Source organism: Petaurus breviceps, unplaced genomic scaffold, assembly GCF_028583685.1.
Source record: "Petaurus breviceps papuanus isolate PSGF00001 unplaced genomic scaffold, PetGlider_PUasm1.0 90925, whole genome shotgun sequence".
Taxonomy (NCBI): domain Eukaryota; kingdom Metazoa; phylum Chordata; class Mammalia; order Diprotodontia; family Petauridae; genus Petaurus; species Petaurus breviceps.
Window position 1 is genome coordinate 22,044,837 of NW_027187380.1, and position 22,633 is coordinate 22,067,469.

A 22,633-nucleotide genomic window follows, 5' to 3' on the forward strand; every position below is an offset into this window, starting at 1 on the left:
AACTGTATCTATAGGACAACTACAACATATTCTGCAAACTGGAAAATAGAGAAATGATGTAGAGGCATTTGGGATACTTAGTATTTCTGTTGAACAATACTCAACCTGTTGAGAAAGTGAAACCAGCTTTACCTACTTACTTAGCCTGTACTTGCTCTTTGATTACCAGATATACTAACCCCCGAGAAATGACTTTTGTTTATTGTTTGTTGCTTTTTGGAGGGGGGAAGGTAGGGCAGTTGGGGTTAAGTGACTTGCCCAAGTTCACATGGCTTCTTTTGTGTTAAGTGTCTGAGACCGGATTTAAAGTCAGGTCCTTCTGACTCCAGGGCCAGTGTTCTATTCACTGCGCCACCTAGCTGCCCCAAGAAATGACTTTTGTGAAGACATTTATAGTATATAACCAAAATGATTGAACCTTAAGTGGAAAAACCTTATTGTTAAGCAGTTCACATTAGTCCTGTGCCTTATAATTTATTCAAAGCCCAGAGAGATTTGATTACTCACTATGGTGTCTCCACCTCTTAAGTGAATACAATTAGAAACATTTTTTTCTTGCCCTTTACCACAATTTTTTTTTGCTTTCTTATTTAAGCTAAAACCAATCAATATTCACTGATCAGTAAATCTGAATAGGTGCCACTGAAATGCTATAATGAGGCTTACTTTGGATTGAGTAACGGTAATGGTCAATTTGTACATTGATTTCTTAGAAAGGATCATATATATAACCTTTACTTCATCATTGAGGCAATACCCACATTAATGAGGTCACAGATCTATGAAAATATTGAAATACCTTTCCTGTCTTACACCTTTTTTACCTCCCTCTTGCATGCTCTCCCAGTGCAATGGTACTAGACACCTTTGTGTTCCTTGAACAGGACACTCCATCCCCTCTAACTCTGGCTGTTTCCCGTTGTCTGAAATGTTCTCCCTCCTCATCTCTGCCTACTGCCTTCTTTCGAGTTCCAGTTAAAATTCACACTTTGTAGAAAACCTTTCCTGATGTGCCTTGGTTCTAATGCCTTCCTGCTGATGGTCTCCAGCCTATCTTATATTTAGCTTTTCTGTGCCTGCAGCTTTGCCTTTTCATTGGGCTGTGAGCTCCTTGAGAACAGGGACTGCCTTTTACGTTTCTTTGTATCCACAGTACTTCACGTAGTGACTGGCACAGAGCATGCACTTAACAAGTATTTACTGACTGACCCATTGCTGTTTCCTGTTAATGGGAAGAAAATGTTTTATTCTACTGGTCTTGCACTGCAGACAGATTTCCTTATGTTTACCACGCTTTGAAAGAAATTATATGTCAGTCAATAAAATAAACATTTATTAAGTACCTATCGTGTACCAGGCACTATGCTAAGTGCTGGTGTTACAAAAAGAAGCAAAAGACAGTCCCTGTCCTCAGGAAGTTTATAATCTCATGAGGGAGGAATATATACCAAGCAAGCTATATACAGCAGTAATAGGAAATAATTAAAAGTGGGAAAGCACTGGAATTGTTAGCGAAACCTTCCTTTGAAAGGTGGGATTTTAGTTGGGACTTGAAGCTGTATTTGAATCATTAAATAATTATTGAGGCTTTTTCTTTTTCTTCCTTGGAGTATATGACAGTAAGGAGAAAGCATAGAACCTGTGGGAGCCATCATCTCCATTGGGAGCCATTTTGCTTTGACTGTTAAAAAATAGATGTTCCAGTCATAGCCCTACCCAAGTTTGGAGACTCATTTCCTTATTAGAACCTTTTGCTCTAGAGTCTGCATGTGTTTTGCTGAGTCTTTGCCAGTAAGCTAGGACTTGGGGTAGAGGTGTCTGTGCATGACTGGTGAGAGTGGCTAACTTATCTCTTAGCCTACTTAGAGAACTAAGTTTGGAAGTTGTTCCCTAATGTGGAGATCCACTGCCCAAGAATATACAGTTGCTCTGCCTTGAATCATTGTAATAATGGTGCAGTTCTTCCATACCACTGAGTGGATTAGATTTTAAAACGAACCTGTTGCCACCTGTGGAGATGCTATTCTACTTAGCGTAAAGCAAGTTAGAAAAACAACATCACCCTAGTCATCCATAACCACTGTGCATGCAAGCACTAGGCCTCTCACTTTCTGGACCTTGATGAGCAGACCCCTCAAACACTAGACCCCTTACTTCTAGGACCTAGTATAGGAATAGGGTCTCAATACATAAGGCTCAATGAGGAGCCAAGCATATACTTCACATGCAGGACTCTTCTCATTATACATTGTATTCTATCATCTTAGAATTACTTGGGGGGGCGGAGTCAAGATGAGGGAGTAGAAGCAGGACCTCCCCACAGCTCCCGCTTCCACCTCCCCCAATCAATGTGAAAAGGGGACCCTGAACAAACTTTGGTGCTGCAGAACCCACAAAATGACACAGAGAAGCTAACCTCCTCCTGAGGACAGTCCAGCAGGCTGGCAGGAATCAGCCAGCCCAGCGCTCTGGGAGGCAAGCCCAGGCCCACGTGAGCCAGAGGTTTTAGCCCCGGGGCGGGTCTGACCAGCCCAGCTGCCAGCCAGAGGGACTCCAGATCAGCAGGAGCTGTGGCTGTTTCCAGAATTATCAACACATAGATGTGAAGGACAAAGTGAGAGGTCAGTGCAGTCTGGACTTTGGGACACAGTAAGTGGGAGTGTCGGCTTTTGCCCCCAGAGCAAGAAGCTGCTGACACACTGGCACAGCCAGCCAATGCCACATGGCAGCTTCAGTTCCTGGCCTGCAGAGTGTAGGGAGACCAAGCGACCAGTCTGAGGGAAAATCGCTCTTGCTTTAACCTGCTTGGATCTGGATTGCAGTCTAGGATGGAGGTCCTGGGGTGTGTGTCCAGCTTGCCAGAGCATGTGGAGGCCTCAGAGAGGGCACCCATCTAATACCTCCAGCTCTGAGAAAACCCCAGTGTTTGGGACAACAGCTCCCCTCTCTGGTGGCAGAGTCCTACTGTGGCAAAAAGCCCAGGGGTCAAGTGACTGAGGGGCGACATGACCAGGCAAAGGAAACAAAGCAGACAGAAGATTTCAACATTAGACTCCTATTTTGGGGACAAAAAGGAGCAAAGCATGAACAGGAGGAAGTGACTGAAGTCAGAACTTCTGCACCAAAAGCTTCAAAGGAAAATACGAGCTGGTTACAAGCCATAGAGGACCTTAAGAAACAGATAAGAGAAGTGGAGGAAAAATTGGGAAGAGAAAGGAGAATGATGCAAGAGAATTACAAAATGAGAGTCAACAGCCTGACTAAGGAAAATAACACTTTAAAAAACAGACTGACTCAAATGGCAAAAGAGATTCAAAAAGGCAATGAGGAGAAGAATGCCTTAAAAAGCCAAATTTGCCAGATGGAAAAAGAATCTCAAAAGCTCACTGAGGAGAATCATTCCTTCAGAATTAGATTGGAGCAAAAGGAAGCTAATGACTTTATGAGAAATCAAGATGCTGTTAAACAGATCCAAACAAATGAAAGAATAGAAGGCAATGAAGAAAACTTCTAGGAATATTATAGCCAGGTTCCAGATTTCCCAGATTAAGGAGAGAATATTACAAGCAGCCAGGAAGAAACAATTTGAATATTGTGGAAACACAATTCAGGATAACCCAGGATCTGGCAGCTTCTACACTGAGGGATCAAAGGGCTTGGAATATGATATTCTGGAGGTCAAAGGAGCTGGGATTAAAATCAAGCATCACCTCCCCAGGAAAACTGAGCATGATGTTTCAGGGGAAAATATGGTCATTCAGTGGAATAGAGGATTTTCAAGCATTCTTGCTGAAAAGACCAGAGTTGAATAGAAAATTTGACATTCAGATACAAGAAGCAAGAGAAGCATGAGAAGGTAAACAGGGAAAAGAAATCATAAGGAATTTATCAAAGTTGAACTGTTAACATTCCTACATGGAAAAACAATAATTATAATTTTTCTCAGTATGAAAATAGTTGAAGGGAATAGAAATACATATATGTCTATATATGAGGGTATATGGGCATATGAATACATAGTGAATGTGTGTATATATGTGTACAGGTATACATAGATAGAGGGCACAGGACCAATTTAATAGGAAGGGATGATACTTAAAAGGTGAAATTAAGAGGTGAGAGAGGAATATAATGAGAGGAGATGGGAAGAGACAGAATGGGGTAAACTATACTATCTCATATAGAAGAGGCAACGGAAAATGGTTACAATGGAGGGGAAGAATAGGAAAGCAAAAGGGAATGGGTTAACCTTATTCTCATTGAATTTGGCTCGGGGAAGGAATGAAATACACACTAAATAGGGTATCTCACCCTACAGGAGAATAGGGGGGAAGGGGTTGAGAGGGGGGATGATGGAAGGGAGGGCAGGCTGGGGGGGAGGGAAGTTGGAAACACCCACTTTTGAAAAGGTATGGGATCAAAGTAGAGAATAGAACAAATGGGAGGTGGGATGGGAGGGAGGGAAATATAGTCGGTCTTTTACAATATATCTACTTTGTTATTGTTTTGCATTAGCTACACATGTACAACCCATACTGAACTGCTTATCTTCCCACTAAGGGTGGGTGACAAGGGAGGAAGGGAATGAATCTGGAATTCAAATTTTAAAATCAAATGTTTAAATATATATGTGTGTGTGTATACTATTAATAATACTATTTTTCATGTAATTGGGAAATAAGATATACAGGCCCTGGGGCATAGAGATCCACCATGCCCTACTGGAAAAGTTGAAAGGGATATGGGAGAAAGTATGGGAGAGAGCAGATTGGAGGAGGGAATATCCTGTGGGACTGCTATTTTGGGGCGGTGGGTAGGGGAAAAACGGGGAGAAAATTTGTAACTCAAAATCTGGTAGAAATGAATGATGTAAATCAGAATTTAATAAAGCATTTGAAAAATGGAAAAAAAAAGAATTACTTCAGGGATTCCTCAGATTTCTGTTTGAATTTCTCAGGCACCTACTACTTCTCTGTTGGGGAGGGCCTACCCACAGCTTATTCCTTCAATACAGGGGGTCACTGTACTTCTCCAGGGTACAATGATAGGATAATCCAGGGACTTTCTAACCACAGATAGGAATTACCCAGGCTCTGCCTTTAGTCTGCTCCCCTTTTCTTATCTCATGGCCCCTTTCTCAGTAGGAACCTGAACCTCTGAGTCCGAGACCAAAGGGGTGTGTTCCTAACGGGGGGCCTCTCATTCCCTACTGATGTTAGGAGAAATCTCTTCGCTTGCCTCACCAACAACTTCTCTAGCTTCCCTTTGATTTTCATTGCATGATCCCAGAAAGTCAAGATTAGAATGTGCTCGCCTGGTTTACTCTCATTCTGACTACACTGGCAGTCTAGCTTTTTGAACACAGTCAGCAGCATTTATTTGCCCCACCCCCTCAGCTCCCTCCCAGACAGCATCTTCCAGCACTCACAGAGCTAATTCATCTGCTTGAGGACCTGCTGCTAGTACCATAGAGTTGGTTTGGTATACATGATCATACAGAGGAGAGCTCTGGCAACAGGGAACTAGGCAATGTCCCTCCAATTCTCATGCCACCTTCCTTTTGCTTTGTATTTCTCCCAACTCAGCCAACCATGAGACCATCTCCTAACCTGAACTACACAAATATAGATACAACTAGTTCAGGTTCAATGTTGGGACAAAATTAGATACTCATGAATCATTGAACATTTAACAAAGAAGGAAGTTTACTTTGCTGAAACACAACAAGGATATTCAAAAGCATATGGAGGTACTTAGTTTCTCTAGACATAATCTCCCTTGTCTCAATTGGAAATTTATCTGGTCAATCACTCATCAGGACATAGTGACTCCCATGGTCTCAGGCACCCATCGTATCTGAGAGTCCACATGACTTGGGCTTTTTATTGACCCTAGGCCAGAAAGCAGCCTCAGAGAAGCAGGGACCAGTCAGGTCTCCCAGATAGAGAAAGTTTTACCAGGCAGGCCACTAGGGAAGCTGGGCCTGAAAGAAGTTGTATGGGGGTTGTGTGTGGTAAAAAAGCTGTGTCAGAATAAGGGGAGCTGCATCTGAAAACTGTTGTCCTAACAAAGAAGCAAAGTAAATACCGTTGAATATTAATTCATTCTGACCCTTGAGGATGTCTAGATAATGAGATTCAGTCTCCTTTCTTCCCTGGTGTTTGAGAGAAAACAAACTAAAGCCATTCATAGTCATCACTGAACCTTTGAGGTTAGGAGTCTCCGTAAATGGTACTTCCCCATTCCATGGCTAAGAAATTCCCACACCACCCTCTTAATTACTGTTATTGATAATCTATTGGTATTTACCCCATTGACTCCCTTCTATTTCCAGTAATTCTGAATGCGCAATTCCCTTGCAGGGCTACCAGTCAGTTCTCTCCAAAAACCTTAGCCTTATCCCTACAAAATATGTCCTTTTCTGGATGGAGCTTCTTTTCCACTGTATTTCCCAGAACACCTAATTATGTTAAAACATAAAAACATACTTCCCTTCATTTTAGACTTCTTCCTCATCTTCCTTCTGTTTTCCTGCACCTATGGAAATCAGTCTAGGGCCTCCCTCAGAAGATAGTGAATCTCAGGCCATCCTCTTCAGGTTTGGGTGTACCTTCCCTCATCCCTCTCAACATGTGGAAGGAGTAAGAGTGGACATTCTGTGCTTTTTGCTTCCTTTTGCAGCCATCACTGAGCAGCCTCTTCTTGTTTGAAGTTCATAGCATCCATCTGTAGTACTCTTTCCAAATCTATCTCACTGGCATTTACTAGATTACTTGTATGGGAAATATATATACATATATATATATATATATATACATATACACATACATATGTAGACCCATGGAAAGAGAGACTGAGACTAAAGATTTAGGCATAGGGACATAGCACAATCTTCATTTTGCAAATTAGTTCCAATTATTTTGGAACCTATATAGAGGATAAATTGGAAGGAGAGACAGAAACTAATTAGAAAGCTTTTATTATAGGGCAGGCTAGAGGTAATTAAGGTCTGAACTAAGGGTAGAACCTATATAAAAAGAGAGAAGGGGGAATAACTGTGAAAGACATTGTAGAGATAGAATAAAAAAGATGTGACAATTGATTAGATGGGGGTGATGGAGAAGGAAGAATGCCTCCAAGGGGGCAAATCAGGGTGAGTGGAGGGATGGTGGTACTTTCGATAGAAATGGATATTTGGAAGTGGGATAGATTTGGAGGGAAATATGAATTCTCTTGTGAGCATATTTAGTATTTGAGATATTTTGAAACAATCATATATGGAGATCATTTAATCAGCAAGAATATACCAATTCCTGACTATGTGCCAGACATTGTATTAAGTCTTAGGATACAAATACAAAGAGCTGTGTAGGACAAGATGACCCTTGCCCAAAATAAAATAAGCAGAGATATCTCCAAGTAGAGACAGGAAGGATTTAATTATTTCTTCTTACAAGAAAGGCGGTCTCGCTACTAGAGGCAGTCTAGTAGGAGAGGCAAAATACAAAATGCAAACTTGGTTATATACCCAAAAGACCACCCCTCCCCACCTTTGTCCTGTCCTGTTCCCATTAATTAGGAACTGAGACGCACAATCTTAACCGCAAAAATTCACTGGCGTTGCTGGTGAAATGTCAGTAATATCAAAAAGCAGAAGATACATGTCTGGCGGACATGAAAACAGACAAAATGTCATCAGTATCAACTTAGACATGAAAGAATAAGATAAATGTTCTAACAGTATCAATATAGATATGAAAGCAGACAAGATTTTGTGAATCATGGGATTTTGGAGACATGGTGACCTGCCCGGAGTTCCGCAACAGGATTTCCAATTTTGTATTTGTACATGTCAGATGGTGGTCAGTGGAAACAAGTCTGGAACATTTGGGCATGTGGTTAAATTTGCAGGGTCTGTGCTTTCCCCTCCTACCATGGCTTAGCTAAGCTTAGTAAAAGCATTACCTTATGACCAGGGAAGTAAGGCAGGGGTCCCAGGCTTCCAGCCCAGGTTGCTAAGTCTTTGGTGCTTTATTACAATTCTGTTCAGATTTCTGGAATGTTACCTGAGAAGTTTTCACCTTTTTTCCATTCAAAATGAAATAATGTAAGGAACTCATAGAGAAGGAATTTACATTTGAATGGGAGAGACAAGTACAAATAAAAATATGTACAACACAAAGTTAATAAATACAAAGTTAAATATAAGGTAGTTTGGGAAGGAGGGCACTAGTAGTAGGAGGAAATCAGGAAAAGTGTCCAGCAAAAGGTATTGCTTGAACTGCATCTTGAAGGGAAGGACTCTCAGGAAAAGTTAGGAATTAAGTGTATCCTTGACAATGTGGTATGACTATGTATAAGTATGAAAACTGGAGATAGATTGTCATAAGTTTGAAACAGAAGTCCTTTTTGACTAGATGACAAAGTATCAGAAGGGACATAATTGAAAGTGAAGCTGAACAAAATACAGTTTGGGGCCCGGTTGTGAAAGACTTTAAATGCTAAACAGGAGTTAAAGTTTGATCATGGAGATAATAGGAAGCCTCTGGCATCGATTGAGTAGTGAAAACACATGGTTAGATCTGTGCTTGAGGAAAATAGTATTGACAGCAATTATATAGGATAGATGGGATGATGAAAGACTTGACACATGGAGACTCATTAGGAGGCTGTTCCTGTAAGTTAGATGAGAAGTAATGAGTGCTTTATCCATGTGAGTAGAAAGAAGGGGTTGGTTTGAGAGATGTAGAGGTAGAAATGACAAGATTTTAAAACTAATTGGATATGTGGGATGAGGGAGAGTTGAGGAGTCAAGGTTAATGATAAGATTAGGAACCTTGTTACCTAGAAGGATGGTATTTCCTTCAATAGAAGCAGCGAATTTTGGGAAAGGGGAGAAAGTTCACTTTAGGATTGTAATGGGAATGGGAATTTGAAGATCTTCCCTGCCCCTTCAAAGAGACCTAGGGGGGAGTATGAAGCCCTCTCCTGCTGTGAAAATAAACTCTGCTCCCACCCCCCGAGCCCACAGGAAGCTGGGTCAGAGCAAGTCTGACAGTTGGAAACAGTTGGAGACAGTTGGGGACAGAGGAAGAAGAGCTTTGGCAAAGAGATAGAGTTTTGTGAGTAAATACTGACCTTGTATTGGTTTGTAGAAAGGCTAAAGGATGCTGTGGCTCTCAGCATTATTATGGCTTCTAAATATCTTTGGTACTTCGGCTTACTGGTTTTGGGATTTGGTTTTCTGGTGTCTAAATAAATCCTTCAACTTTATCCTCTGTCTGGAGAGTTTGACATATTTTGCAATCAAACGTCATTCAGTAGTTATAGTCACGGTCTCTATCGTGATCGTGGGTGCTGTAAATATTGCATTGGTGCTACAAGGATATAGTGAGTTTGGAACTCAACGTGACTGAACTAGAAAGAGAAATTAAAGTCTTTTTTTTTTCTTTTTGGAGGGGGGAAGGTAGGGCAATTGGGGTTAAGTGACTTGCTGAAGGTCACACAGCTAGTTTTGTTTTAAGTATCTGAGGCTGGATTTGAACTCAGGTCCTCCTGACTCCAGGGCTGGTGCTCTATTCACTGTGCCACTTAGCTGCCCCGAGAAAAGTAGTAATTAAGTTTTCTGGTTACTAGACTGAAATCATAATCCATACCTAGAATAGATATGCCAGGGATGAGGGCGTATTCAGAAGGTATTCTCAGAAATGTTATCTTTATTTCACAGATAACCCTAGTCCTTATTCATGTATCAGAGCTCTGAAATTTCTTCTCTTGTTCACTGGTTCCTATTCTTCCATTTCTCCTTCTCCCCCATATAACCCTAGACCAGACCATCCCATCCTTTCCAGATTTACTTCACAGTATTCCACTTGATACACTCTTTGTTCCAAGACTTAACTTGATGTGCACCAAACTTGATAACCCATCTTCTGCCTTGGGCAAACTGTCCCATTTGTCTAGAATACATTTCCTTCTTACCTCTACATCTTAGAATCCTTTGCATCCTTCAAATCACAGATATCATTTCTATATGACACATTTCTTGATTCCCTTAATTGTTAGTACCTGATCCCTCCTCAGGTAATCATGAATTTACTTATATTTTTGCGTGTCATATCGCCAGAACATAAGCCCCTTGAGTGTAGGGACTTTCTGTTTTTATGTCCCAGCTGCTTAGCACAGGGCCTTATACATAATAAGGGTTTAATAAATGTGTATTGAATTGCAGAAAGACTTAAATAGGTACCCTTTGGATATCTCTTTGTTAAGTTTATTGAATAATTGTCTTGGCATGATTTGAGTTGTACTGTAGTAAAACAGTTTGATCAACTTTTACATGAATCAGAGATTTTTGTATTATGTTCTCATTTCTATCTTAGTTATGTTTTATTTACACCTGCTTTACACATTTTACTGCCAAATAAGAGTGTAGAATTTAGTTTCTAAAAAATTTCAGTACCAAAGATATGCTCATACTTACATCCCAAATGATTGTCTCTAGCCAAGTTGGAGACATCTGTAATCAGTTTTCTGTTATGTTAGCAATTAAAAATTTCAGGTAGAAAAACTAATAAAATTAAAAATATATGCTTCTGGTTTGAAATTTTATTTTATAAAAGGAAGCCTTTGGATGCATTCAGAAATTTTGCATGCTAGATTTCTATCTCTCTATATATATGTTTTCCTGTGAATTTTTCATATTTTCTTTTAATGCAGATATTACTACTAGATGAACCAACTGCTGGAATGGATCCATGCTCACGTCATATTGTTTGGAATCTCTTGAAATACAGAAAAACTAATCGAGTAATAGTGCTTAGTACACATTTTATGGATGAAGCTGATATTCTTGCTGGTGAGATTTTGTTTGCCTTAAAGAAAAAGTTGGTGTGGACTTTGGATGCTAAGGAAACAAGCATCAGATGTTGCATTATGAGGAATAGCTAAGATAGTTTAAAGACTAAAAATATTACTTAAGAGCATTTGCTTTAGGCCAGAGTTCTTAACTTAGTGTTTATGGACCAAGGGGTCTTTGGACAGATTTCAAGAGGTCCAGGAATTTTTATGGTAATAATTACATTTTTATTTTCACAAACCTCTAATTGAAACTTAGCATTTAATATAGACAGTAGGGAAAGCTAGGTGGTGCAGTGAATAGAATACTGTCCCTGGAGTCAGGAGAACCTGAGTTCAAATTCGGCCTCAAACACTTAACACTAGCCATGTGAATTTGGGCAAGTCTGAACCCCAGTTGCTCTGCCTTCCCCCCTCCAAAAAGCAGTATGTATATAAAATTACGGCAAAATATTCCGAGGAGTATGTGACAAGAAAGTTGAAAAACCATTGTTCTATACAAACAAGCAATTTTTTGCAGTACAGATTTAATAGCACAAATTTTTTTTTAATAGATTAGGAGGTGGAAATTGACTTCTGTAATCTCTGCCACTAATTTATGTTTGGGAGATCATTAATCTATTTATTGGTGTTCTCTCTGTTAAGGTTTAATACTTAAAAAGTAGTTTTTAAATATGTAATTATGAAAACAAAATAACCAGTACCAAAGTATAGCTGTTACAAAAGTGGGATTTCTCAAATTGTACATTTCTTTGCAGACAGGAAAGCTGTGATATCACAAGGAATGCTGAAATGTGTTGGTTCTTCTTTATTTCTCAAAAGCAAGTGGGGGATTGGCTACCGACTGAGGTATTATTTTAAACATCTGTTTCCCATTTGGTCTCAGTGTAGCTGAATTGTTTGTGTGAATTCAAAGCAATCATAGTTTAAAATCAACTCTTTTCCTATTTTATTCTGTAATAAACATCATTATGATTTCTGGGTTTTCTTTAGCATGTACATAGACAAGGATTGCATCACAAAATCTCTTTCGTCACTGGTTAAACAGCATGTACCTGGAGCAAACTTACTACAGCAGAATGACCAGCAACTTGTCTATAGCTTGCCTTTTAAAGACATGGACAAATTTTCAGGTATTTATTTACGTTTTATGTTTTCTTGACTGATTAGCTCCATCTGTTGATATTGAATTGAGATTAAGGACCAACACAGACTGGTTTACTATTTAGTAGTTGTAGTAAGTAATATTCATTTTCATAATTTTTTCTAATTAAAGAGAAGGCTGCTTTCTACTGTTTTACTTTTGATAGAAACAAGAAGCAACATATGCTTTTTTTTTTAAGCAATTGGGGTTAAGCAACTTGCTCAAGGTTACACAGCCAGTTATTTCTGGGTGTGGTTCTGAGTATCTGAGCCCAGATTGGATCCCCAGGTCATCCCGATACTGGAGCCGGTACTCTTACTCGCTGAGCCACCTGGCCGCCCCTAAGCAATTGGGATTAAGTAACTTGCTCAAGGTTACACGGCCAGGTGTTTCTAGGTGGGTGCTAAGTGTCTAAGCCCAGATTCAATCCCAGGACTCTGGGGCTGGTGCTCTTACTCGCTGTGCTACCTGGCCACCCCGCAACATATACTTTCTAAGGTGTTTTCTTGGTCTGAATTCTAGAATCCTGTTTACATTTCTTCTTTTGTTTCATACCCTGAACTTGAGGCTCAGGCCATGGAATAAATTTCTCAGACCTCCCTCCTTTAGAGTGGATTTCTGAATTCAATGTTTTCTCAATAATTAAAATATCCAGTAAATAATATCAGCATATTACAAGATCAGAGCAGGGTCTGTCACCTCACTGAGACTTAGAGTTTTACAGGTGAAGGTGATATCATAATTTCTAATTTACATCGTGGCAGAAGATTATCTAGGAGTGGGTATGTCCTATCTGGATGAAAGGAATCTTACTTTTTTTGGGGAGAGGAGTTGGAAGGTATGTTTCATTTTCTAAAAACATATTACATATTTGTTATTTTATATTACTTTCATTTCTGAATAATATCCTTCCTCTTTATCTTCTCAGTGAGTCTTACTGACTTTAATGAAGAGTTTGTAAAGAATAAGATTAATATTTGAAGGAAACTGTGTGCTCTGAGTTAGCTTGTAACCCTACCTAGGAGAAATTTACTTGATATGGATTTTTAAATTTCCTTCCAGCTTCAGGGTTTTGATATTAATGGTTGATAAAAACTCACATGTGATGGTAAAGAAGGAAGATAGTGAAGTCTTTCTTTTATTATAGTTAAACCATTTGCATATATTTTAATGATGATAAATATTACATTTTACTGTTTTTTTTTTAAATTTATTTGGAAATCTTCCTCAAAGCCTTGCTTTACTTCATAATCCTGGCATAAAGATACCTGAATTCTCAAAGGCTATGGCAACTGATAGGCTCTGAGAGATTCTGCCTTGCTAGAAATGCTTCTAATAGCAGCCCAGCAATAGACTCCATAATGTTTTCTGAGGACCAGAGTAATAAATAGACAAATCACCATTAGGTTGTGTTTACTAGGTAATGTATTCTTTACCCCATAGCATTGCATGAAATAAAATTAAAAATATCACTCGGTCCCTTGTAGCCCTTTTTAGGTTCTATAAAAGTAGTGATAGAGTGGCAGAAAAGGGGTTAATGATGGGATGGGTTAAGAATCACATAATTTTTATGTAATTTGTGCACAATAACTTAACGTAGGTATTTTAAATGTTTGTTTGTCCATTGACCAGTGAATGGACATAATATTTCAAGAATGGAATCAGAATAGTATTGATAGGTTTTACAATAAATGAAATTTTCAAAGTTGTAATTAAATAGAAAGCTTGTTTATGAAGTCTCCTTAGGGATGTAAATGCACAAATTGACCAAACTGGTTTCATCACTTTCCCAAAGAAATATAATTTCATGAGATACTTGGCCATATTACATTTTTAAGTGCTCATGATAAACCATAAGCAAAGAAGATCACCATGAAGATAATAGCAACTTATGTATCAATGTCTAATGTAGAGAATGAAGAGAAAGCCTATAAAGAACTTTACAAAATCTTCTAATTCAAGTCAGTGTACATTTTGACACTTGATGACTTTGATGAGAAGGTGGGGGATAGGATAGGACAAATAAAAGTTTGTTGGGAAATATGACTCAGATTTGAGGACATAGAAGAGCCTATGAGTTTATAGTCTCCTCGGAAGCCTCCTGTTTTTATATCATAAATATTTCTAAAAGAGATTTGGAAAGTGCTAGATGTGCTGAGCACTGAACAAAAACAGAAATAGTAATGTTGACAACATTTTAACATGCAAGAAGCTACTGCTTACTGATATGAGAGTACTGTCAGCACTGTATTGACGAGGGTTAGCCTGTTCAATAGTTAAACCAAGATCAGAATTGCCAACAAATTAGAAGAAAAGATAATGATAGAAGACATTTCAAAACAACTGAAACAGCTTCAACTAGGCAGATTTACATGTGCTTAGTGATTTTTTAAAAATGAAAACTGAAAAAACACCTTGATTATAACTTTCCTACAAAAGTTTAACAGGTATATAATAGCGACTACAGCAAGGAATCCAAACACTCCTAACAGCTTGTTTTCCCTGCCAAAGCTAAGTGTCATGGTAGCAAAGGGTGACACTGAGTTTACAGTGAGGTAACTAAATACCCAGATTTTGAGTTCACAAGAACTAGATCCAATCTTAAATTGCATACCATCTCTCACTTGATTTGTACCTTCATCGTGGATTTCCTTTTGAAGTGTTGAAATTTGACCTGTATCTAGGTCTTTACAGAAAAGGTAAAGGAACTTCAGTTACCACACAAGGTTTCAAACTATCAAATACTGTAAAGACTTTAACCTGAAAAAAACAAAACAATAAAACAACTAAAGGAACTCACACCTGAGCTCCTAAACAGTAAAGACAACTTTCTTGTCCCCCTTGAATGTTGCCTTCCTTCCTTGAAACTCCTGTTTCTTTTCCCTTTCCCTGCAGATACTTGGCTTTGCTAGAGAGTCACCTTTGTGCTCTAATCTTATAATATTACTCTGAGTAAAACACTAACTTCCTAAAGGAGAAGTAACTTGAGGTTGCTAAGAATCAAGCAACCCTACCCTTTAGTGAATTTCTTCAAGGATCACTTTACCAAGCACCAGAGCCTTCTAAATAATGATGGATTTAGGCTAGGTGGAATTCCACCCTCTAAAAGAGGAAAGAATTTGGGTTTGTTATTGTTATATAATAAACAGTCGACCTCTCCTGTGCGCCTTACTTTCCAGGGTCCTGTGCAGTCCTATAAATTGGATCTCAAAAAAGGAGAGTAGAGAAAGGAGGGTGATATTCTTATAGAAGAGATATTTCACACACAGATGCAAACTCTTATTACTTACAGAGAAATCCTTTGCTTCTGAGAGGTATCTACTGGGTGTTTACTAAATCCACAGGACTGAAGAGAGGTGTAATAGTGGAATAGTTTTGAAAGCGTTCATGGACTCTGAATCTTGGAAACAGTAGAGGAGTTCCTAGACCAAGAAAAAGATGGAGCAAGATATGGAGTCACAGAGAAGAACCAAACCCTGTTCTTGCCCATTAGTGGTACAATATGTTATCTGGACTGTGCAGGTCAGAGGAGAGGGATTAACTTGAATTTCAGTGATCTTGGGTTCTTTCTATCAATGGGAGATTGCAACCCCAGGATAGCACCATGAGGCTCATTAGAGGATAGAATTGTTGAACTCCCTAGAAATCTTGAGTACTTTTCTTCTTGAAGAGGGAAGGGAGAGAGAAGGCTCCACCTTAGTGTAGCGGCAAGCACCATAGCATCCCCAGGATGGCTGCTAGCACAGGTTCTTAGATCTGCTTTTCTAAAGGAAAGCAACTCAAAATGGGTTAACAATCTTAGTTTAGTCAATCAAACATTTACCTAGTTCAGGGGGAAAAGTCAGCACCCTGAATTTCAGAGAATACAAACAAGTTACAAGCAGACAGAGAATGATCAACAGACAGACTCCCAGCTGTCTGACCATTACATCCATACCTAGTTAGTTACCAGAGAGGGAAGCACCAACATCTGGGTTTTCAAAGCCAGGGGCTTCAACGGCTGCCTAGTGTCGTATCTGGTCAAATCACACAACTCTTCTCAAAGTGAGCCACAAAGCAAAACCTCACATCAGGGTATATATAGCATTCTTCTGGATCAGAGAATGTCACAGCCTCTTGACCCACTGCCCAATCACAGAGTAACAAGGTGTGGGCATTCCTGAAAAACAAGCCTCCCACCACAGGTTCCAGGTGACCAATTCAGCCTATTAGGGGGCAGAGTATATTTTCAAGTCTGGGAAGGTTCTCAGAGTCACTTAAGGCTATCAAAGGGCCAAGGGGCAGAGAAGATCTTCAGATTCCCATTCCCATAACACCTAGAACTCTAATTTTTATCTCTTGCTTTATTCTTTCCATCTACTTTAGGAGAAGCATTCTTTAACCCTAGTCTGCATCAAGGGACTAGACCCAGAATTGGGACCAGACCCTATTCTCTGCCTCATTTCCTGGTTTCTGCCTCTGTAGCCTAGGGGCTCAGTGCAGGCCCTGGCTTTGACCCCATCTCCTTGAACTAAATCACTAACTGTATGTTGGCAGTGCTCTACTGCTGCTACAACAGGATATCAGAGAGTGTGCCTCCAGAGAGCAATGGCATGGATAGCCTAAACATCTCTGTTCCATTTACATTTTCTTACATGGTCACCTATAGGGAGCCGACTTCACTGCTGTGGTTTTGACATTTGGGAACTGATCTGGTCTAGTGCTAATGCGATATTCATAGCACCCATGGCTACTATGAATATGTTGGCATAGTGCTGAATCACAAAATATAATAGACTCTCCATAGAGAATACAGAAGTAAAACATTTATTCCTATAACTAGAAAGCCAGATCCCAACACCAAAAAACCAAATCCATCATAGAGACAGAGAAGTTAATATACCATAACACAACAGGGAGCCATACCATCCTAAATCCTTCCCACAAACACTCACAAGCCTACCTGTCTCCTTGCCTGTGTCCTCTCCTGCCATTCTAACTGCTCTGACTCTCAGCTTCCCCTCTGCTCCACTTGTTCATCAGGATCCTCCCACCACAGGCTCCATGTGATTACATTAAGCCTATTAAGGGCAGGGAAGATCTTCAAATTCCCTTAGACCTTTTTAAGGGGCAGGGAAGATCTTCAAATTACCATTATCATTACATCTGGCTTCTAGATTTCTTATTGGAGATCACATTGGCTTCAGGCTTCTAGCTTGTACTCTTGATCAGAGTCCCCACAGGTTTACAGCCATCTTCTTTTGAACTTCTAGACTAGGTGGAAGTGCTTACTGGTGTTTCCCTTTGATTTTATTGTATTCTTAGATGTTCAGTTGCCTTTTAAAAATTTCTTGAGATGCTTCTGAGGGAAATTGACTTTAACTAGAACCTTTCATTTCACTATATTTGTCAGAAGTTTGAAATGCTATAGATCTAAAGAACTATATTAATCACTGGAGGAGGTGGAAGCCTACTGGAGAGTAGAGAATTGTCTTGTTAATGACCTTGAATGCAATTCCTTTTTCTGTTTTATGTCATGTGATATAAAAGTAGCTTCTTTATTTGATATCTTTTACAACTAATTGCTTGCATTAGAGCTGCTTTTTTTTTTTTTACACTTTAGCACAATATAAACCATAATCTGGTGTTTCCAAGGAGAAAAGGCAAGCCAAATTCTCATGTTCCCAGGGGAAATCCTGGATGGAGAATGAACCAAAACATCAGACCCACACAACTAAAACTAGTTTTTATGAATGTTAACTTTATTTCTGGTTAGTATGTTCTGGCAGTTCATTTGTAAAGCACTATAGAGCAGCTTGGTAGATTATAAATCATATAACTTTGTAAAACAAAGAGAAAAGGACTAGAAGTAAAAACTAATCTGGAAAAACCTTAGTGTCAGGTCCAACTGAGCCACATTATCCTAAGCATTCGTAGATGAAAATCACAAGAAAATAATAAATTGGTGGAAAGTATAAAAAATTTCTTAGTCATCAGTAATAAAAGAGCCGCCACCTTTGGACCATAACATTGTAGTGCCCAATATGTTATACAAAGAAAGTGAAACGGCACATAAGAAGACAAAAATCAGGGGAATGATTCATCAGAATAAGTACATATAGAAGAAATTTGAGACTACAGTTGACTGCATTATTTTGAAAACATTAAGGGCTTGTCTTATACTAGAGTTCAAGGAGGAGAAGATGCCCAAGGAATGGGCAAAGAATCATAGACTTTTATTATACATGTAAAGGAAGTTGTTGGTGCTGATAACAGGTAGTTTTCTCTATACTGATACACTTGCATCTTTCCCTGAAAAAGGAAAGACTGGTGAATGATATGACTTCCAGGGGCATGATCTGGCATAGATAGCTACTCAGTGAAATCTCAGTACCAGGTGTCGTGTTCTGAGGTAGTCTAATAGCCTTAAAGCCTCTTTCATGCTGTGCAAATATAGGAGTGCTTGCCTGGATCCCTGGATCCCCAACCTTCCAGTGCTTGTCTGGGTACCTTTATTCTCCTGGATTGAGTTAGAGTTTAGTAATCTTATATAATCCCTTATATTAAATTTTATAAATTTATCAAAATTGACTTATGCCTCCAGTTTCCCCAACTTATTCTCATCTCCATTATAATTTTTTTTATGATGGAAAGGGAAATATACTGGTCTCATAGAGTAGAATACATTTATTGAATGAAATCAGAATTTTAAAAATACAGTAATAAAACTCATGGAAAATTAATTGTTCTGGTAAAGAACTGAAAAACTCCTACTTCTCCATCTTGTGTTGGCTATTCCTGGCAAATCCAAATGACCTTTTACAAGTGTACCATCAGTGGGGAAGAATGAGAAATCATCTTCTAGCATCCACCCTGGTTCAATAAGCAAACCATCAAAGGACTTACTATTTTTTTTCCAGTGTTTTTCCAGCAGTACTCACCATTGAATCTCTTTTTGGTACCTTCTGTGCAGCCTCTAGCTTTTTTTCTGACTGGTCTTCAGCTGGTCTTGCTGGTGTCTTTCTGGTGTCTTTTCTTCTGGTGACCATGCCCTTTTCTGACCTTGAAGGCCTATGAGAGAAGTGAGGAATTCTTTAATCAGTAACAGATCAGTTCCTTTCCAGCATGTTGTAAGGTCACTGTCCAAGTAGTCTTACTGTGTGTGTCTATCCTGGTGTCCTAATGAATAGATATATTCTACTCCCTTGGTTCAAAATGCCCTGCTTAGCACTACAATTAACAACCTTTTGTCCACTCTCTTTACATTTTGAGTTCCCTTCTGTGTTCCCTGTATTTACTGTTCCTGTCTGGGTTGTCCAGATGAGAAAATGCAAGGAAATGTTAAAGAAGACAGCCTGCTTACACAAGTGAAAAACCTCTCAAAAGGTGGAGAGAACATTAATAATCCCTTAATGTTTTCAAGAGTGCCTTTCTGAAGACTGAGCTCTATTTGGCCACTTCCCCCTCTTCTTTCCATTAGCAGAATAAATTTGTCTTACATATTAATTTTGCTTCTACAGGAAAGTATTTGATTACATGCTGCTTTATTAACAAATTTTAGTTTTAGAAAGGATATTAAAAACCATTCAATCCATTTTTCTTGTTTGAGAGAAGAGAAAACTGGAATTCAGAGAGGTTAAAAAATGTACCCAAGGTCTTACGTGTGGTTACTAGAAGACCCTAGGGCAGTTTTAAAATTCTCAGTTTTAGGTTCTTACTGCTTTATAGTGTTGCCTCTGAGGGAAATTTGTAGAGAATGGGAAAGTTAACTTAAGTTACAAGTTGGGTTGTTTTTTTTTAATTTTTGCTTTTAGGCTTGTTTTCTGACCTAGAGACCCATTCTGATTTGGGGGTTATTTCTTATGGAGTTTCCATGACAACATTGGAAGATGTGTTCCTAAAGCTGGAAGTTGAAGCAGAAATTGACCAAGCTGGTAAAAAGCCTTACCTTCTCTGATAACCAGAAATGCAATTCAGTTTAACAAACTTATAATAAGCACCTGCTATGTGCAAGGTATTGTGCTAAGCACAGGGGATACAAAGACAAAATGAAACAATCCCTGCCTTCAGAGAGCTTACATTCTGCTGCGGGGATACAACATATGCATAGATAAGTAAATACAGAATAATTGGGGGAAGGAGAGACTACTAATAACTGGGGGATCAGGAAAGACTTTAGTTAGGAAATAGAATTTAAGTTGCATTTTGAAACAAGTTAGGGATTCTTAGGAGGTGAGGAAGTAGTAGTGCTACATGAATATCATGATGTTGATAGAAATGTAGTTTTACCATTTTAGAGTTTGACAAATATATGATAGCAGAGGATATAGGATGTTTGCTTGAGCCACTTCCCTATACCTCTACTTCTTTAGGAAGACTATACCCAGGGCATCTGTCCATTTATGCCCAAGATATTTTCAACTAGAAAGATCCTGAGAAGGAATAATTTTATTTAGTCTATTAAATGATAATTTTCTGTCCTAGTAGTATTGAAACTCAATCTGTGTGTTTATCTGCCAGGCATGCTATAGAACAAATTTCTTAGATTGGATGGGAAGCAGGACTATAATATGTAAGGCTTTTTCTTCTATGATTAGAATTATTGGAGGGAAAATACCTCAAGTACCCGCTAAAGACTTTTATTTCTTTAGTTAGAAGATATTGGTAAAAGTGATTGTGTACTTGTATCTTAAAACTTTAAGGTTTCATTTCATAATAAAATGGTAATATATTAGTATTTGGTTTAAAAACCTCTAAACTTCATTGCTTAATTTAATCCATAGATGATTAAAAGATAATTTGATTTTTTAACTGAAACATTCATGTAAAACTTTAGAAATGCATATTTTAAACATTGCATAATTTCATGTTCATCAGTGTTTGAAAGATTAACGTTCTTGGATTTGGGCCAGTCAGCTTAAGATAAATAGATATTGGAAGTAAATTTATTTTTCTCTGTGCATCTTAAGATGTCTATTACAGGAACCTTTTTACTTTTGGGAGAAATATACCACTTAACTAACAAATTTTTCTTTTTCTTTTTATTTCTATAAATCTTTAGATTATACTATATTCAGCCAACAACAATCAGAGGAAGAAACAGATTCAAAATCTCTTGATGAAATGGAGCAAAGTCTACTTATACTCTCTGAAACAAAAACATCCACAGTGAGCACTATGACCCTTTGGAAACATCAAGTGTGTATGATAACAAAGCTTCATTTCCTTACTTTGAAACGTGAAAATAAATCATTGAGATCTGTGTAAGTATAACCATTCCTTCTACCTGAATTTAGTTTTTTTCCCTTAAAAGAGGTATATACTGAGCTTATCTTCACATTTTTAAATTAGAAAATGATTCATACAATTTTGAAAGCCTAAAATAGCTACTAGTACATATTACCAGAGATGAACAAAAATACTATGCTTACAGTTACTTAAGTTAATAGACTGCTAGTAATCTTTATCATTTCATTCATCTGTGAAATGAAGGGATCTCTCAAGGTATCTTCAAGTCAGAATTCCTTGCTTAAATGTTCTATGATCTTCATTGTCATAACATATATTTGTATAGCTCCTTCACCTTTTTCAAAATTTCTGTATACTTTTTAATCTCATTTCTTCTTCACAACAGTCCTGTGTGTTAAATAAAGAAATTATTATTATCCCTATTTAATAGATGATAAATATGAGTAATGGAAACCTAGAGAAGTTGAGAGATTTCATCAAACATATATGTTTAGAACCAGATCTGCAATGTAACTCTCAGAATTTTCAGTGTATTCTCTTAGTTAGAAAACTGTAGGATAGTGGGAAAAGACTATATATACTTGGAGTCAGGACTTGTGGACTCATATTACAACTCTGACACATATTCAGCTGGATATAAATCACTTCACCCTCACTTTCTAACCCATAAACCACTGTATAAAAGTATTTGTGTCATACTGTATTTGCTTTCACAGTATTTCAAAGTATTTGCTTTCACATGAATAAATTTGTAATCATGGTAATCTTATTTATCAGTTTGGGATTTCTTCAGTCAAGAGTGATAAACTGTCAAATCCAAAGTATGTGTGTATATAACAGTTTAGTTTTACATGATTGTGTAGAGTTAACTTGACTTAAAAATCTCCTTTTTACTATTGCTTAATTTCAATATCAGATATTCTGTTTTTGTACTTGAAGCTGAAGTTATAAAAATTAATTTTTCCAAAGAACTGAATACTGTATGCTTTTTTTTTAAGTCTTTCTGTCAGTGCTGTTCTCTTTTCAGGGATTTCATACCTATCATGTGAATAAGGATTTGTTTAAAATATTTACTAGTAACTTAGGAAAAAATGCCATAACTTGAGAAGTCTTTTAAATTAACAAACCTTTGGGTGGAGTCAACATGGCAGAATAGAAGCATGTCCTCCGCACAGCTCCGGCTTCCACCTTCCCCAATTCATGTAAAAGGGAACTCCAAACAAACTTTGGAGCTACAGAAACCACAAAATGACACAGAGAAGCTAATATCCCACTGAGGACAGCCTGGCAAGCTGGCAGGAATTGGCCAGCGCATCTCTCTAGGAGCCAAGCCCAACCCCACACCGAGGTTTTAGCCCCAGGCCAGGCCTGACCAGCTGCCAGCAGGAGGGACTCCAGATCACC

General features: G+C 38.4%; 1 protein-coding gene across 1 annotated transcript in view; it reads left to right on the forward strand.

Annotated features, from left to right (window-relative positions):
* ABCA5 (ATP binding cassette subfamily A member 5) overlaps positions 1 to 22,633 on the forward strand; it is a 164,160-nt gene that overhangs the window by 85,608 nt on the left and 55,919 nt on the right. The window contains exons 15-19 of the mRNA XM_069076541.1: positions 10,720 to 10,858; positions 11,616 to 11,706; positions 11,851 to 11,990; positions 19,795 to 19,914; positions 21,042 to 21,243. Coding sequence (XP_068932642.1) covers positions 10,720 to 10,858; positions 11,616 to 11,706; positions 11,851 to 11,990; positions 19,795 to 19,914; positions 21,042 to 21,243 — 692 coding nt within the window. The remainder of the gene's footprint in view (positions 1 to 10,719; positions 10,859 to 11,615; positions 11,707 to 11,850; positions 11,991 to 19,794; positions 19,915 to 21,041; positions 21,244 to 22,633) is intronic.